This window comes from Electrophorus electricus, chromosome 15, assembly GCF_041902795.1.
Source record: "Electrophorus electricus isolate QZ-2024a chromosome 15, ASM4190279v1, whole genome shotgun sequence".
Lineage (NCBI taxonomy): Eukaryota > Metazoa > Chordata > Actinopteri > Gymnotiformes > Gymnotidae > Electrophorus > Electrophorus electricus.
Genome location: NC_137511.1, coordinates 1,471,374 through 1,487,234, shown reverse-complemented (window position 1 = coordinate 1,487,234; position 15,861 = coordinate 1,471,374). Strand labels below are relative to the sequence as shown.

The following is a 15,861-nucleotide window of genomic DNA, read 5'->3' as shown; positions in this document are numbered from 1 at the left end:
GATAATTTTATTAATTAGCAAAAGGTTGTTTTGGTAATAATTTATACAAAACAGAACTTAACAAAAAGTATTTGGACGCATGAAGTTCTTTGTAAAGGTCGTAACCTTTTTTGAAGGTCCACATTTGACTTGAATAATTGCACTATAAAAGGGTCTTCACTAGGGTCTGGTGCTATATATTAACAAAATGATGAAGGTACAGTCAGTCCTCCCAGTCTTAAGGCTGCTTCTGGAATTTGGAAGGTTGCCTGACTGGAACCTTTTCCCTAAGTGGCACCCTGCAATCTTGCAAGTTCATTACTCAGGGGCGTTTTCTGTTATATTCCCAGTTAACCTACCATCTTTTAGTGAAGTAAATGTAAATAACTTCACAAAAATTCATTTTTCAGAATTTATAGAGGGTGTCTTGATGTTTTTGATAAAGTCTATTACAACGTAATTGACACAAACAACAACACTGAAGCTTAGTTATTGTTTTTAATGAAACAAGAGGACGGCACTTATGTGCTGCAGAGCTGTCATTGAGAGGAGCCCTACATTCACGGGACGTCTTTCTCCCCGGTGTGTTATGTTCAGCGAGAGACACCTCCTGCTCATAAGGTCAATCATGATGCCTTCCCCACCTGTAGTACAGTCACTGGCTCTAGAGCAGGATGCTGGAATCCAGGGCTTGTCCAGCTGGGTCCCTCCACACAGCAGAGTCACTGTTGGTTATGTTTCAGTTATTTCTGAAGGTGATCCCTTAGTCTGAATCTGCATATGTAGCCATATGGCTGGAATGTCCTTGCATGTTGTGGAGACTGAACGTCAGGTCAGGGGTCAGGGTTTGACATTCTGTTGAAAGTGAGTTGTGGCACAACACACACAAGAAAGGAGCAGGTGACTGGCTGTGTGCAAGGAGAAGGGCACTGTGGGAATCGTCCTTAAGGGAAAGCTGACGTCTGAAAAAATATTAATGGTCTGTTCAGATTGAAAATGCACGAGGGAGATCTGCTGTTATGTAGGCGGGGATGTCGCATGGTACAGACATGTGTTTGCTGGAGTAAGAGAGGAGATGGAAAAGCTTTCTAAAGGGGTGAAGCAGTTGAGACCATTTCCTAGTGTCAAAATAGCATAGATATAAATAGATTTTGGATATACTGAAAGCAATGATGATTATGTATTCACTTCTCAGTTTTTAGTCCAAATTATATTTTCTGAAAACCATCTTAAAAACTATTTTGAAGCAATATTGGTTACATTCTGCCATTAAGCACTGAGACACTGGACAATCTCATCCGTGGGTGAGACGTCCACTAGCATGCTCAAACCCCAGACCAGACTTCAAGCCAACCCCCTTAGCTCCCTGCCCACCGCCCACCGAGAGTGAAACCCATGCACCAAACAGCAGAGGGGTGGCTTGCCAAAACCCTTTCATTAGGACCATGTTAGAGACCAGCATATTCAGATAACGAGAGGGCCGATAGCGCGTCAGCGGGGTTGCCGGGACTCCTTTGTCCCAGGATTAATGAGACTTTTAGTAATGCTCCCTTCGATGACCTAATGAGACATCCTGTGTGGGAAAGTGTGCAGCCTTGTGCTCCCTGCACCTGCATGGCTGCGCTGCTGAGGTCTCCGCACCAATCAGCTTCCCGGCGTTCCTGTTCGGCACAAAAAAAAAAAACATGGAATAAAAAGAATCCCCGAACATGTAATTGGCAGAAAGCGCTAGGCACTTTTTGCCCCGGACAAAGAGCGATGCATAGAGCTCATTGAGGTTATCAAGAAGGGACCAGTGGTCAATTGGGTCATTGATTTGAATTGTTTGACAGACCCGGAGAAACAAGTGAAGTTCAAAAATCCCGAGCAGAATCGAGAGGTTTGTCATAGAATCTGTTAGAAAGGGCTGTCACTAGTGATTACCGCACTTAAAAGCACTCGGCCAGCCAAAAGTTCCAGTTCCCGTGGCACATTTAATTTGAACTTGCCTCCCTTTGTCCCTGAGCCCTCATGGAGCATGATCTGATTCCAACGGAGAACAGATATGACAGAGCACTCTGTGCCTTTTTTGATCTAACTAAAGTAATATGTTTTTAGGGCCAAGTGACCGACACCAATCGAAGACTCCAGGACGCTGGACGAGAGGTACAGTACAGTGCAGGGCTTTCATGAGCACATCCTTCTGCAGGAGGAGGAAGGGAATGCAGCGTGATTGGACATTAGCACCACAGAATGAGCGGTCTTGTTAATTGTGAGGGCTCTGTGCTCTTTGACCTTCTGGAAGGTGACGGCCCAGACGGAAGAGGTCATCCGTTGCAGGGTCCAGCAGAGGAACATGGCCACTACTGTGGAGAAGCTCCACCTCTGCATCCCTGGTAAGACCCAGCCGATCGGAAGCTCGCCTGCCCCAAACACACCCATATGCACACCATTAAAGGTGGATCACTTGCACCCAATTTTTCCAACATTTTCATCAAAAATGACTACGTGAATCCATTGGCAAAACTGAAGCAGCAAAATTGGAGTGATCCTGTTAGTCAGTTTGGAAAATGAGCAAGCAATCAGGCACACTGGTCCTTAACATTTTAATTTCTTAATTTGTTCTTGCTTTCATGTGTTTCTTTAGAACTGCGCTTTTTTTTTTTTTTTTAATTCACAACAAAAAATTCATGAAAGTGTTTTAAATTCTGTTGGAACTTTGTGGACCATGAGATTTAAAATGATTCTAATCATGTGTGTTGTTTTTGCTCTTTCTTCTTCTGGTCATAAGTTCTGGAAATGTACAGCAAACTTAAGGAGCAGCTTGAATCCAAAAGGTAACCACCACTCACAAGTTTTTGATTATATCGACACTTGATCTCTTAGGTGATGAGTCTGTTGGAAATGTGTTGCTTCAGTCACGTTGCTTTAGTTCAGCCACAAACAAGTCGAGAGGTTTGAAGCTGCGTTCCCTGGAAGCGCTCGCTCCTTTTAGCCGTTGTCCTGTATGAGGTCACGCCAAGCCTGAAAATAATCACCCTTCTTTGTCCATCCTCATCATCTCGGCTGGACATAGCATATCACGGACGGGTAAACAGTTCAGAAACAAAGACAATTGACCTTGTGTGCCCTTCTTCACAGCGCCGAGCTGCCCCAGCCCATCACGGGGGCACCTTCAAATGGAGGCAGTTAGTGCGGTGCATACCTCCACTAATCCGTGGGTCCCCCCTTCTACCTAATGACCCATCCCAAGCCTGAATCAGCAGGAATTCTTTTGCAGTTCACATGTAACGCCGGCCCGGAAGGGCGACTCTCCATGGAAGTGTAGAACAGTTTTCTCAAGACTAGCGCAAATGCTCGAGGCCATGTGCTGTTCTGGAGCAAGGTGGCATGGGGAGTAGGATGTGGAAGTGCAGAAATGTTTAGTTCCTCTTTGAAGGCCCCAACATGCCGACATGAGTTACAAGACATCTTGATGAAACTGCTTCAATATGCTAAATGTTTAACTTACTGTGGAGACTGCAGCATGTGTGGGTGCTAAATCATGCATTTACAGTTTGTAAAGGTCAAAAACATCTTCAGCTACTCCAGAAATCTTTTGGCTTAGGTATCAGTCGCTCTACGAGTGCTACTTAGAGATGGCCACCATTCTGATTGAAACAGAAATCAAGTCCCTTGCCATCCTGAATCTACGCTGTGGCAGAATTAGAACAGGTCTCCTTATGGCCGGATTAGAGTCACACAGGTTAACAAGAGAAGTGACCTCCTTCCAGAACCGTAGCTCCGTTTCTTGATAACTGAGCATTATTTGAACCTGGTTTTCCAGTGGGTCAGTACGACATGTTTGGGAGGAGTGCCTGACGCAACCGTTCCACTGATAACAGTTTAGACAAGATTTTAAAAGGGAACACACCTTTTTTCCACTGTATGGAGATGAAAAGGCCTTACAAATTCTTATAGAAATGAACAGGTGAGGTCCTTATCAGATACAGATGTGTGTTCTTATAGAAATGAACAGGTGAGGTCCTTATCTGATACAGCTGTGTGATCGGTGTCTCTCTGAATTCAAGAATTCAAAGAAAAAATCAAAGGTCCAGGATAAGAATCCGATATCTTGTGAACACTCTCTGTTTATCTGATTTACCAGTGCTTACCTGACTGAAATCTTTCATGATACTGTCATTTTTAATCAGGTTATAGTAATATGTTTTTTATTTATGAGTCTCGGTGCAGCGCATGCCTCTAAACCATGGGTCGTCCCCTTCTCCGTGATGACCCTTCCTGAACCCTAATCTTTTATTACACATAAACGAGACACCTATTCTTGCTTTAGATGTTGAGGTGCAAACAAACAAACAAAGAAAATGCTTATTACTAGCATCTTTCATAAAGAGAAAAGAGATTGGTACTTCAGGTAAAGGTTAGTGTTCCAGTAACACACTTTGTGTCGTTGTGGTCCTCTGTATCAGATATTATGCTGCCCTGAAAACCATGGAGCAGTTGGAGAACATTTACATCCCCCGCGTGAGCCAGTACCGCTTCTGCCAGATCATGGCCGAGACGCTTCCAAAGCTCCGCGAGGAGATCAAAGAGGTCTCCATGTCTGACCTGAAAGACTTCCTGGAGAGCATCAGGAAGCACTCGGATAAGATCGGCGAGACGGCCATGAGGCAGGTGAGAGTCCGAGGGGAAGGCAGCAGTCAGCACAAGTCCTGTTGGCTTTGTTTGTTTAGTTAGTTTTGGAAGTAGCCAATCAGGTCACAGGCCTCAGGGTCCTTCACAGCACCAGATGAGGCTGTGAAAAGTGGATTCGGATTCTTGTGGGCTGCCCTTAGCTCCGTTTGCTTGTCATGTCCAGCGGGACAGTCCCCCTAATTGTGCCGGAACGTTCTCCTGCTCCAGGCGCAGCAGCACAGGACGTTCCTGAGCACTGTGCAGAAGCATGTGAGCGCGGGCTGCACTAAACCCCTGTACAGCCTCAACGGACGAGGAGCCTTCCAGCACAATGGCCTCGCCACCGAGGACGCCACAGATGAAGACGAGGGGGACGATGAAGTATGACCTCTGGCCCCTTTTTGATGTTTTAAATTGCCAAACAACAAAAAAATTCTAATGCTTCTGAATGTCATAAAAAATGAGAGAAAAAATGATAGAAGCTTCCAAAGAACTAGTTTAATTTAGTGACGTTGTTTGAGAAATTACACAGCATGGTGAAGTCATGTTCGCAGTAGACAAGCTCAGCGTTGAAATAATGAGGCCTTACCATGAGTCTTTGGGTTTCCTGTTGAGGTTCTAACTGCACACGACCTAGTGGACTTCTCTCCTGTCTACCGGTGTCTTCACATCTACACTGTGTTGGTACGTAAGTGTGACATTGTCTGTGACTGAAAAAGACAATATCATTCCATATTATTTTTTCAATGTTATTTATTATTACGTTATTTGGGTATTCCCTATGGAGTGCTCCGCTCGGCCGGCTGCTTTCTGTGCTGACGGTGTGTTATCGGTCAGACACTGCTCCCCCAGGTGGTTTACCACACGTCAGTGGCGTATGCTAGAGAAGGCATATCCTGTTTCCACAGGTGTGCCGTCGCATTATGTCCCGCTTAAACCCAGAGTTCAGAGGAAGTTAGCGCAGTGCTGTGCTCTGGTGCTGCCCAGGGGATTACTAGCCCTGAAGTCCTTAAAAAAACCGGAGGAGGGTGGCGTGCAGGGGTGGCCAGCGTCCGATAGGCTTGACCGAGCACTAACCCCCGTTATATTGTGAAAACAAAACGGAGAGAAAGGGCCAAGCTGGGGCATGGATGCCCCTCGCACCCCGGCCTGAGGACGTGTCAGTGACCAATGGTGTGTCCCGAACGGCTTGGCTAATGAGATGGCTCAGGAGGGGTGGGATAAGGTGGGCTGATGAGTCACGCACACATCACTGCAGACGGTGAAGCGAGGCAGGGGAAGGCCGGCGAGCTCACGGCAGAGACGAGCTTGTGCTGCGCGGCCCATGACAAGATCTGTTACTTTCACCATCCTCGTTATCACACGAACACCGGCCGCGGAGCGGAGCCGTTAATGTTGTGTGGTAGCGCATCAGGAAATGATCCGTGTCCTGCATGCATTACTCGGGGTTCGCGCCCCCGGAGGTTGCCCTCGGTGCCCCTTGCCCTTGTCTCCTCCAGCCATGTGAGGACATGGCCCTGCCAGAACATTTCAGTCTGGCCCACATTCTCACAGTGATGGGTCTGATTTGCTGAGCCTGGATGGAAGGTGTTGGGGTGGTGTGGCTTTTGACTGGTCTAAGCAGGAGACACAGGCGTTCCTGTATTCTGTAGCTTGCTGTAGCAGGAACTTGGCAGAAGAAATGTTAGTCTTTTACACTATGTATTGTGTTTCAAGCCTTTTGACACTCCCGAATAGTGCTGGGCAGTGTGATGATGCACTGTTGTTATCGCAATAAACTCTCATGGTGCAATTTTCAGAACATATTGTAGGCGTCATTAGTATTTGTACATGATTCATATCTTTGCTTTGTGAATAATGCATTCACTGTCCTTTTCAGTACATGTGACAGAAATCTGAGTTGGAATGAGCGGTAATGTATAACATGGCATTCTCTCTTAGGGTGACAGAGAGACGTTTGAAAATTACTACAGAAAGCAGAGGAAGAAACAGGCCCGTCTGGTTCTGCAGCCTCAGTCCAACATGGTATGGATTCCTGCTCTTTGAGCAACATCAACCCTCTTCCTGCAGATCTTCCTTTTTTAAACGCTTCTCTACATTGTGTGTTTCTGTGTGTATTCCCAGCATGAAACTGTTGAAGGCTACAGGAAGTACTTTAACCAGATTGTCGGGTAGGTTTTACCATGTTCCTCTAAAACTGCCTTCAGCGCAGCCCACGTGCGATGGCCTTCAACACAGCTCTTCTCCGCAGGTTTTTTGTGGTGGAGGACCACATCCTGCACGCCACCCAAGGCCTGGTCACCAGAGTGTTCACCGAAGAACTGTGGAACATGGCCCTGTCCAAAATCATCGCTGTCCTCCGCACTCACTCGGTGAGCGCTCCTCCACCTCAAAACCCCACCCCCTTTCCCCAGTGTGTCCCTCCTTCACCTCTGTGGCCTGGACCCCGAGCGCCTTCTTTTTGTGATTGAAAGTTGGCTAGCAGTGGGAGTGAGCCGGCTTGACCCCTTTGTTCAGGCTGGCGGACCCAGGCTGTGAGCCCCAGCCACAGGGTTTTGCATAATCCCTCGCCAATTTACAACTGACTGGGCCTTCCAAACACACGCTCAGCCCCAGCGGTAGAGAATATTCACAGTTAATCTGCCGTTATTGTTGCAATCTGTCCTCATTAGGGCCAAGTGACCTCTCTATTAGATCAGATTTAATAGATCACTGCTGAAAGGGCTCACCAGGAAATGGTTCCAATTATCATTCCAAATGCCTTGTTTTGAAAATAAACTTCACACGAAAAACACAGGGTGGCCTAAAACCTTTCGGATCCTGACCTGCGCTAGATGGCACGTGTTTTGTGAAAGTCAGAAAGTATTTTTATGAAGGTTTATGTATGTTGAGAGAGGGGAATGTAGAAACAATTGTTTTGCAAAAAGTCATTTAAATGCGGTTTTGGGGTTAATATTTTAAGAGTTAATATATTAAAAGTCTATATATAAAATTGTTGTGAGTATATAAGTGCTTGTGTGACTACTGTGACTACCTGTGACTACTAAGTGTGTGTGTGTGTGTGTGGGTGAGGGTGTCTGAGAGTGTATCTGTGTGCGTGTGTGTGCGCGTGTGTGAGGGTGTATGTGTGTGTGTGAGGGTGTGTGTGATGGTGTGTGTGTGTGTGTGTGTGCGCATGTGAGGGTGTGTGTGTGTGTTTGTGTGTGTGTGTGTGAGGGTGTGTGTGTATGTGAAGGTGTATGTGTGTTGTGTATGTGTGTGTGTATGTGAGGGTGTGTGTGTATGTGAGGGTGTGTGTATGTGTGTGTGTGTGTGTGTGTGTGTATGTGAGGGTGTTTGTGTGTGTGTATTTGAGGGTGTATGTGTGTTGTGTTTGTGTGTGTGTGCGTGCGTGTGTGTGTGTGTGTGTGTGTGTGTGAGGGTGTATGTGTGTTGTGTTTGTGTGTGTGTGTGTGTCTGTGTGTGTGTATTGGCCTGTGTAAACAACTTGAGGTGTGCTGTCTGAGGTGTGGCCCTGCCGCTGTGTGTCGCTGGAGCTCATTGAGTAGTGTGATTTACGCCCTCAGTCCACTGCTCCTCAGAGGCAGGCTGTTCTCTCTGTGTCAGCGTTTAACGAGGGGACCGCGCTGGTGCGGAGGGGCCGTAAATCACAGCGGCAGCGTCCCTGCGTCACTGGCACGCAGGCCTGACCCTCCTCCTCCTTACACCCCGAAGCAACACGGGAACATGGCCGTGCTCGTGTTATGGAAGATGGCACAGAGACAGAGAAATCTGAGTTCACACTTCAAAATATGTTGTGCTGTAAAGTAAATTTTGACCTGGGACACAACATAAAGTAATATGTCAACACTGTAGACTGACTTTAGACTGTGGCCTCTAAGCTGTGGCAGTGAGGTGTGGAGTGATGGAGGTTGAATCCCGAGTTGTATTAATAAGAAAAATGCACTTATCAAGATGTAGTGTTTACAAGTGATTACACTGTTCCCCCACTGGTGGTGTGTAAGCCTGGTTTGTAGCAGGGTGACACTGTTCCTCAGTGCTGAGGTTATTGCAAGGTTGTGACATGTGTCAATGATGGGAGACAGACGTTTTAATAAGTTCTGGATTGAAAAACAGCAATCTTGTCCTTTAACAGAAAAGACTTGAAAGGTTGTCATCCTGTTCACTACTTGAGTGACATAGTTAATTATCGCACATAAAACAACACCAACAAGTTGCTTACAGTATATTTTCGAAGGCAAGCAACCCCAGAGCAGTTTCCAAGACAGATTTAGAGTCTTTAACTAATTTCGACAACGAGTGGAGTCTGTTTATTGAAAATTCTTCAGGACATGGCCGACTCTCTGTATAGGGAGCAAGATCTTAGGTTTATCCACCCCTTGAGTTCACAGAAGCGCTGGGTACCACATTTGTGCTGGGGGTGGCAGAGAAAGGAGGAGGTTTGTGTATGCAGCATTTGCTGAACCAGTCAGTTGTTACTACCTTGCCTGGGTCAAGCCTCATGCTCCCCCCCCAACAGCCAGGACAGACCCCCCCCGTCAGCACTCAAGCTACATCAGTCCACCCCATGGCCCACCTCCACCACACACACCCCAAGATGGGGGAGGGGGATGACTGCTCACCCCCTCATACAAATGCTAATGGTTTTAAAGACTCATTAATACACTACAGTTTGGATCAATGAGAGACTTGGGGTCAGGTCCCCATTTGGAGGGTAACACCTTATTGGTTACAGCTTCATCTTGGGTGTCCGTATATCAGGCACTGACCTGACAGCACACATTTTCAGCAACATAGATAAACATGCACTCATATGTTAGGAGTGTTAGTAGGAATATTTGAATGTATCACCTCCTTTTCTCTTTCCCTCCCCCTCTCCCCACAGTCCTACTGCAATGATCCTGACCTGGTCCTCGAACTGAAGAACCTTATCGTGATATTTGCAGACACGTTGCAGGTATTTCACACTATATGGTCTCACACCTCACAGACATGCTGCAGCCCCTCTAAAATATCGAACATGTACACATGTTTTCTTCCATCTGCAATTCTACGTTCAAACCTAACTCGTAGCTGTGTTCTCTGTCCTGTGCAGGGTTATGGTTTTCAGGTGAACAGACTCTTTGACCTTTTGTTTGAAATTAGAGACCAGTACAACGAAACCCTTCTGAAGAAATGGGCCGTGGTGTTCAGGTAGTACCTCTTGCTTCGCCGTTGCCTGGGTCCGCAGAGCGTCTGTGTGTCTCAGAGTGAAAACGACATAAGACCTCTGCATGTAATAAGGATTTGCACATTGAGCTGTGTTATAAGTAGCGTAAGTGCTGGGTTTCTTCTTCCCTTGGTGAACCAGGGAGATATTTGAGCTGGATAACTACAGTCCCATTCCCGTAGAGAACGAAGACGAGTACAAGTCTGTGGTCGGCAGGTTCCCTTTCCATGACGCAGAGATCGAAAAGGTGCGTCTGGCACATACACCGTCACAACACAAACGTTTGAAAGTCCTCCGTCTAAAAAAGCATGTCATAACACGGACTGTTGCGTCTTGTGCTCCGTTCAACAGCAACCATTTCCGAAGAAGCTTCCCATGTCTCAGTCTGTGCCTCAGATTTACATACAGGTGAAGGAGTTCATCTACGCCAGCTTAAAGTTTTCTGAGTCTCTGCATCGCAGGTCAGTGATCACACCTGGGGCTCCAAGCCACTCGTCTGTGTTAGGCTGACAAAACATTCAAACGTGCTCTAATAAAAAGCTCTTTTTTTCTTTACATTCAATTCGAAATGCTTGGTTCCCAAATAAAAGATTTGCTTTGAGTGTCAGTGAGGGATAACGGTTATCAGACCAACGCCGCATTTAAGCTGAAACCAAAACATCTGTGTGAGGGAAGAGCTAGCTCAGCCTCGGGCTAATCCGGCTCCGCGGCTGCTGTCATTGTTGCGTTCAAGCACGCAAACAAATTTATCAGTGAGCAGTAGCTTAGCAAACATGCGGCTCAGCTACTCTCCCGAGCCAAATTTGAGCAACGGCTTAGCTCAGCTGTCACTCATCTCCCGAAAGCTGTGGCCTGCGGAGCTCTTATCTCAGACAGGGCCACAGAGAGTGAGTGAGCTGACCCTCAGCCACACTCTCCATGGGAAGCCCCACTCTATCCCGCCCCACGCCCCAGGAGTGGTGCTGATGTGCCCTGGGCACGAGGGCGGGGCCAGGGCTCCATTGCTGGTACCATCGCAGGGCCCTGTGTTGTGGTGGCTTGGGCAGGCTGGTCTGGCTTGAATCCCAGGCTGGGAGAGGGTGTGTGTTTGCTGTTTACCCCACTGGTAGATGGAGCATGTTGGGGTCGACCTTCTCACCGTTGGGTTGATCTTTCCCTTCTGGCTCTGTGGTAATCAATGCAAATGACCGTGAATTTCACACTCCACTCTAATTGTTTCTTTGTCATGTTAAGTGAGTGGTAATGAGTAGCCTCTGGACCTTTCTATTGAGTATTGAGTATTTGATTACCTGACCCCTCCCTCCTAATCAACATTACACACACACACACACACACACACACACAGACCCTGTCTGCAAAGCCAACACACTCCTGTTAATGCTCTCACTTGGATGTTGCTGCTAAGATGGACTGAGAGTTAAAGAGAGACACACCTCTCAATGTTCTTATAAACTTTGATGTGCTGGTGTGTGTATTAAAGTTATGTTCTCACTGGTGTTATTTGACACTTTAACATCACTGAGAACCTTTGCACCAAAACAATCTTATTCTACATCATTTTCCCCCCACATTAGTCAAGCAGGTCCCAAACCAAAGCTGAAAAGTTCTGTTGTGCCGAAAGTACCCATGCAGTTTACCCACCTGACCTTTGCCACAGCTCTACCGAGGTCGACGACATGCTCCGTAAATCAACCAACCTCCTGCTGACGAGGACGCTGAGCGGGTGCTTGCACAACCTCATCAGGAAGCCCCATATAGGCCTGACGGAGGTCAGCGGCGCCACCCTCGCGGGCGGAGGTCAGCCCTCACTGTCCCACCTAGACCAGTGCGACATTGTGCCCTTATGCAAGTTCTACTTTCCCCAGCTGGTCCAGATCATCATCAACACCACCCACCTGGAGCAGGCATGCAAGTACCTGGAGGAGTTCATCACAAACATCACCAACGTCTCCCCGGAAACGGTCCACACCACCAGGCTCTACGGCCTCTCCACCTTTAAGGCGAGCGGCCCCAACTTCCTTCTTCTGCTGCGGCTGTAAATTGCCCTGCCGTGACACCTGGAACGATGCGGTCGTGTGCAGGTTATTGCTTCAGGAGCTGTCATAAACTTTACAGAACAGTTGCTCCTTTAGGGCATGTGAGTGCCAGCAAGGCCAATTGGTTTGATCAGAAGCCAAGGCCTTTTTTTTCCTTTCCTGTAACACTCAGTAATAATATTATGGCAACTAGCCAGACGGCATTTAGTGCCGCAACCGCGAAGCACCAGTAGCAACCTGTTTAGGTTGCAGACGCTCTTGTATCTAATTCATACACCTCACAGCATAATGTGCTCGTTAAACTAAGCAACTCGATCGGCACTTCGCTCGGGTTTCCGCACTGCAGTCAGGTTGAGACGAAGGAACTGACCTGCCTGTGCTGCTATGTGCGCAGGATGCCAGGCACGCCGCCGAAGGCGAGATCTACACCAAGCTCAACCAGAAAATCGACGAGTTCATCCAGCTGGCCGACTACGAGTGGGGCATGGCCGAGTCGGATGGGCGGGCCAGCGGCTACCTCATGGACCTCATTAACTTCCTGCGCAGCACCTTCCAGGTCTTCACGCACCTTCCGGTGAGGCGCGCTCCGCAGAGGGGCAGGCCCTCGGAATTTTAAGCGTGGCCGCTGAGGCGAGCCTCTCCTGTTTGTTCTGGTAGGATATCTGTTGCTGCATGGGTGGAGTTGAAGGATGTGGGGTCTGGGGGAAGGGGGGGGTTGCTTTTATGAGGATTTGTTGTGCCATTTCATGAGGGCAGAAGTTCTCCAAACGCAGACCAAAGGAATACAATACCTGAGAAAGCCATTAATTTGCTGCATACTGTGTGATACCAAATTGGTTTACAGTAGCATTGGAAGTCAAAACACAGAGATAAGAATCTAATACTGGAAATAGCATTTTATTAGCATTAACTAAACAAAAGAAGCATTTAGATTCTTTTCTATTTATTTAGCTTTTTTGGTCAATTCATCAAAGGCTTCACTGCTTAGTAAGCCATCAAAATCTGACTCATTTGAATACCTTGCTTAGTTAAGTGGTATGACCCTCAGCGTAGCTGTGCAGTCCCAGTAGCTCCCGGACGCTCCTCCTCTGATGCTTGCCTGCTTTCAAGCTCCCCTGTGCTCAGAGAACTATTGCTGCACCTCCACTTCGGTTTCCACTGCTGTTGAGTTGGTCAGTTTGATTTTTCAGGAATGTCTTTTCTCTGTCTGTCTTTCCCTGCCCCTCCGAGTGACCGTAGCCTGTTTCTTTCTGCCAGGCATGCGTATCGGACCTTTCGTTATCTGTCCATTTATTGCTGCCACACTTTTCTTTCCCTGTCTGTGTTTCATTTGGTTGGGGGTTCCACTCAGAATAACAACAATGACCATGGCGCGATGTCGGTGAGTAAAGCCTCCCCGCTCCCCCAAGGGGGGCGGGGGGAACGCATGCCCGCCTCCGCTGTGTGGACCCGCCTCCAGCCTTGCTTTGCTTCCTCCTCCACATGTCATGCCGACAAAAAAAGCGGACCAGAGCAACTGTTGTGGTCACCTGATGTGCCCCACCTCCCCAACCCCCTTCCCCCGTCCCGACTTGTCTAATGTGAACGGCAGCATCTGCTGAACGTAGGACGGATTCTCACTTGAGACGTCACCCTGCCGCATGCACGGTAACTCTCACTGAAGCAGAGAGCATTATCAAACGTGTAGTGCGAAAAGTCCTGCGTCTGCGCGCGCGTGTGGGGGGGGGGGATGCGTGTGCATTCAGGTAGACACGCGATCAGCCAGAATGCTGCAGAAACGTCCGCACCTTCTTTGCAACAAAACCAAACACCATTACTGCACACTAGTGTTTTGCGGGGATGAACCTTTTCAAACTTGCATCAAACCGCCAACTTCCATAATGCCGGGTAATGTAAAGTGAATTTTTGTCCACCGCCAGCAAATGATGTATTCCTTCCATGACACACTGCAGATTTATAGTGCAGTGTAAACAAACAATTTTTTGTTGTTGTTTAAGTGTTCTCGGCATTCATTGAGTTGTTTCTGTAGTAAGTTGTTCTTTATTGTCCATGATGCTTCCTGCAAAGCCTGCACCATTCTCTCCTGTCCATCGCTGCAGGCGACGTGGCCTATATACACTGCCTCATAAAGCTGTCAGTATGTCAGTGGTTTTAGTTGTTATAAGATGCGTTGTTAATCTAACAGTGCGCCGTATGGACGTGACGTGCGCTGTATGCTCTGTGGTCCTGCTGTATTGTCCTCGAGAAGAAACCTCTCAAATACTCAGCCTTTTAGTTCCTTGTACTGTGACTCCACTTGCTGGACAGTGACTGTTTTGGTGCGTTAGTGCTTGCTTTTAAGTCCATTTTTGTAATATTTTGAATATTTTGCATGTCTCCTAACAAGTGGCATGGTTAATCTCTAGCTTTTAAACTCTGTTCTTTAAATGATGTATTGGTTAGTCGGTGTGGGGCTTGAGTGTGTGTCATTACTGTTTGCCATTATTTGTAATGCAACCTAACCCAAGCATGTCACTCATGATGAAGTGTTTCTAATGAGTGTTAATCACAACCTAGTAACGAGGTTGTTGATATATGGAAATTGTTCTGCCTGTTTGTTTGCTGAAAGGTTTCTTGTTTGTTTATTTGTTTTGTTGTTGATCAATTAAGGGTCGTAAATGTCCAAGACCAAATGAAAATTAGAAGTTTTGGGTTCAAGTCATTGGAATGTGTGTTGGTCTAGCAGCTAGTGCATGAGTGTGTATGTGTGTGTGTGTGTGTGTGTGTGTGTGTGTGTGTGTGTGTGTGTGTAACCCGGCCTATTACGAGCCCTATAGTTGTACATAATCGGTCATTATGAGTATGTGACTTGTCAGTCTCAGCGTCTGAAACATTCAAACCTTCCTTTTAAAGCAACGGTCCTCATGACTGTGGAAGTAAAGATCTTTCTTTAGAATGTTTTTGGGTTTGGCAGGTCTTCGTTTCTGAGAAGGACTCGTTATTTTGGTTAGAGTGATGTGAAGATCCTTTTGATATTTCCAGATCCATGTCACCTGATACTGATACAAACAGCTGAATTGCTTTCATTTATACATTCATATGGTAAATCAAATTGAAAAGTTGAAATGTTTTTGTCCGTGATGCAACTTACTTCAGCTCGGCTCTGCCACAGTGCAATACAGTATGATAAATGATCATACTGACCCCTGTTAATTAGTCATATCTGTCAATACCCAGCGTGGTACTGATATGATTAATTCAGTCTGTGTACTATTACCTTTGTGCATGCATAAACAGATTTATGACGAAACCTTTTTTTGAAGAAGAAGACAATGAACATGAAATAAAAAAAAACAATATCATTAAAAGTTAAATAGTTGAAGTTTGGTAATGACTAATACAGCACTGATTGTAATACAGCACTGATTAATGTCTCTGCTGCTGTCTCCCTGTGTGTGTGTGCGCTTGCATGCATGTGTGTGTCTGTGCGTGCGTACATGTGTCTGCATGCGTGCTTGTGTGTGCATGTGTATGTGTGTCTATCTGTGTGTGCGTGTGCACGTGTGCATGTGTCTGTGTGTGTGTGAGTGCATGTGTGTGTCTGTGTGCGTGTGTGACTGCGTTTGTTTGTCTGTGTGTGTCTGTCTGTCTGTGCATGTGTGTGCGTGCGGGTGTGTGTGTCTGTCTGTCTGTGTGTGTGCGTGTGAGTGTGTGTGCGTGTGTCTGTCTGTCTGTGTATGTGTGCATGTGTCTGTCTGTGCGTGTGCGTGTGTACGAGTGCATGCGCATGTGTGTGTCTGTGTGTGTGTGCGTGTGTGTCTGTCTGTCTGTGCGTGTGTCTGTCTGTCTGTGCGTGTGTGTGCATGCGGGTGCGTGTATCTGTCTGTCTGTGTGCGTGTGTGCGTGTGTGTGTGTGTGTGTGTGTGTGTGCATGCGGGTGCATGTGTCTGTCTGTGTGCGTGTGTGTGTGCGCGTGTGTGTGTGTGTGCATGCGGGTGCGTGCAT

At 47.1% G+C, this 15,861-nt stretch overlaps 1 protein-coding gene across 17 annotated transcripts in view; it reads left to right on the top strand.

The window, feature by feature from the left end:
* exoc6 (exocyst complex component 6) overlaps window positions 1-15,861 on the top strand; it is a 28,710-nt gene that overhangs the window by 6,080 nt on the left and 6,769 nt on the right. For 5 of the 17 annotated variants that reach the window (XM_081697468.1, XM_081697467.1, XM_081697475.1 and 2 more), the window contains 16 exons: window positions 2,077-2,124; window positions 2,264-2,354; window positions 2,750-2,795; window positions 4,428-4,632; window positions 4,861-5,013; window positions 5,248-5,316; window positions 6,574-6,657; window positions 6,757-6,803; window positions 6,884-7,004; window positions 9,518-9,589; window positions 9,728-9,825; window positions 9,983-10,088; window positions 10,193-10,302; window positions 11,499-11,841; window positions 12,272-12,451; window positions 13,229-13,258. In XM_081697468.1, the coding sequence (XP_081553594.1) occupies window positions 2,077-2,124; window positions 2,264-2,354; window positions 2,750-2,795; window positions 4,428-4,632; window positions 4,861-5,013; window positions 5,248-5,316; window positions 6,574-6,657; window positions 6,757-6,803; window positions 6,884-7,004; window positions 9,518-9,589; window positions 9,728-9,825; window positions 9,983-10,088; window positions 10,193-10,302; window positions 11,499-11,841; window positions 12,272-12,451; window positions 13,229-13,258 (1,803 nt within the window). Of the gene's footprint in view, window positions 1-2,076; window positions 2,125-2,263; window positions 2,355-2,749; window positions 2,796-4,427; window positions 4,633-4,860; window positions 5,014-5,247; window positions 5,317-6,573; window positions 6,658-6,756; window positions 6,806-6,883; window positions 7,005-9,517; window positions 9,590-9,727; window positions 9,826-9,982; window positions 10,089-10,192; window positions 10,303-11,498; window positions 11,842-12,271; window positions 12,452-13,228; window positions 13,259-15,861 lie in introns of all 17 variants that reach the window. The other 12 variants (XM_027021669.3, XM_027021668.3, XM_027021670.3 and 9 more) reach the window with 6 other exon arrangements.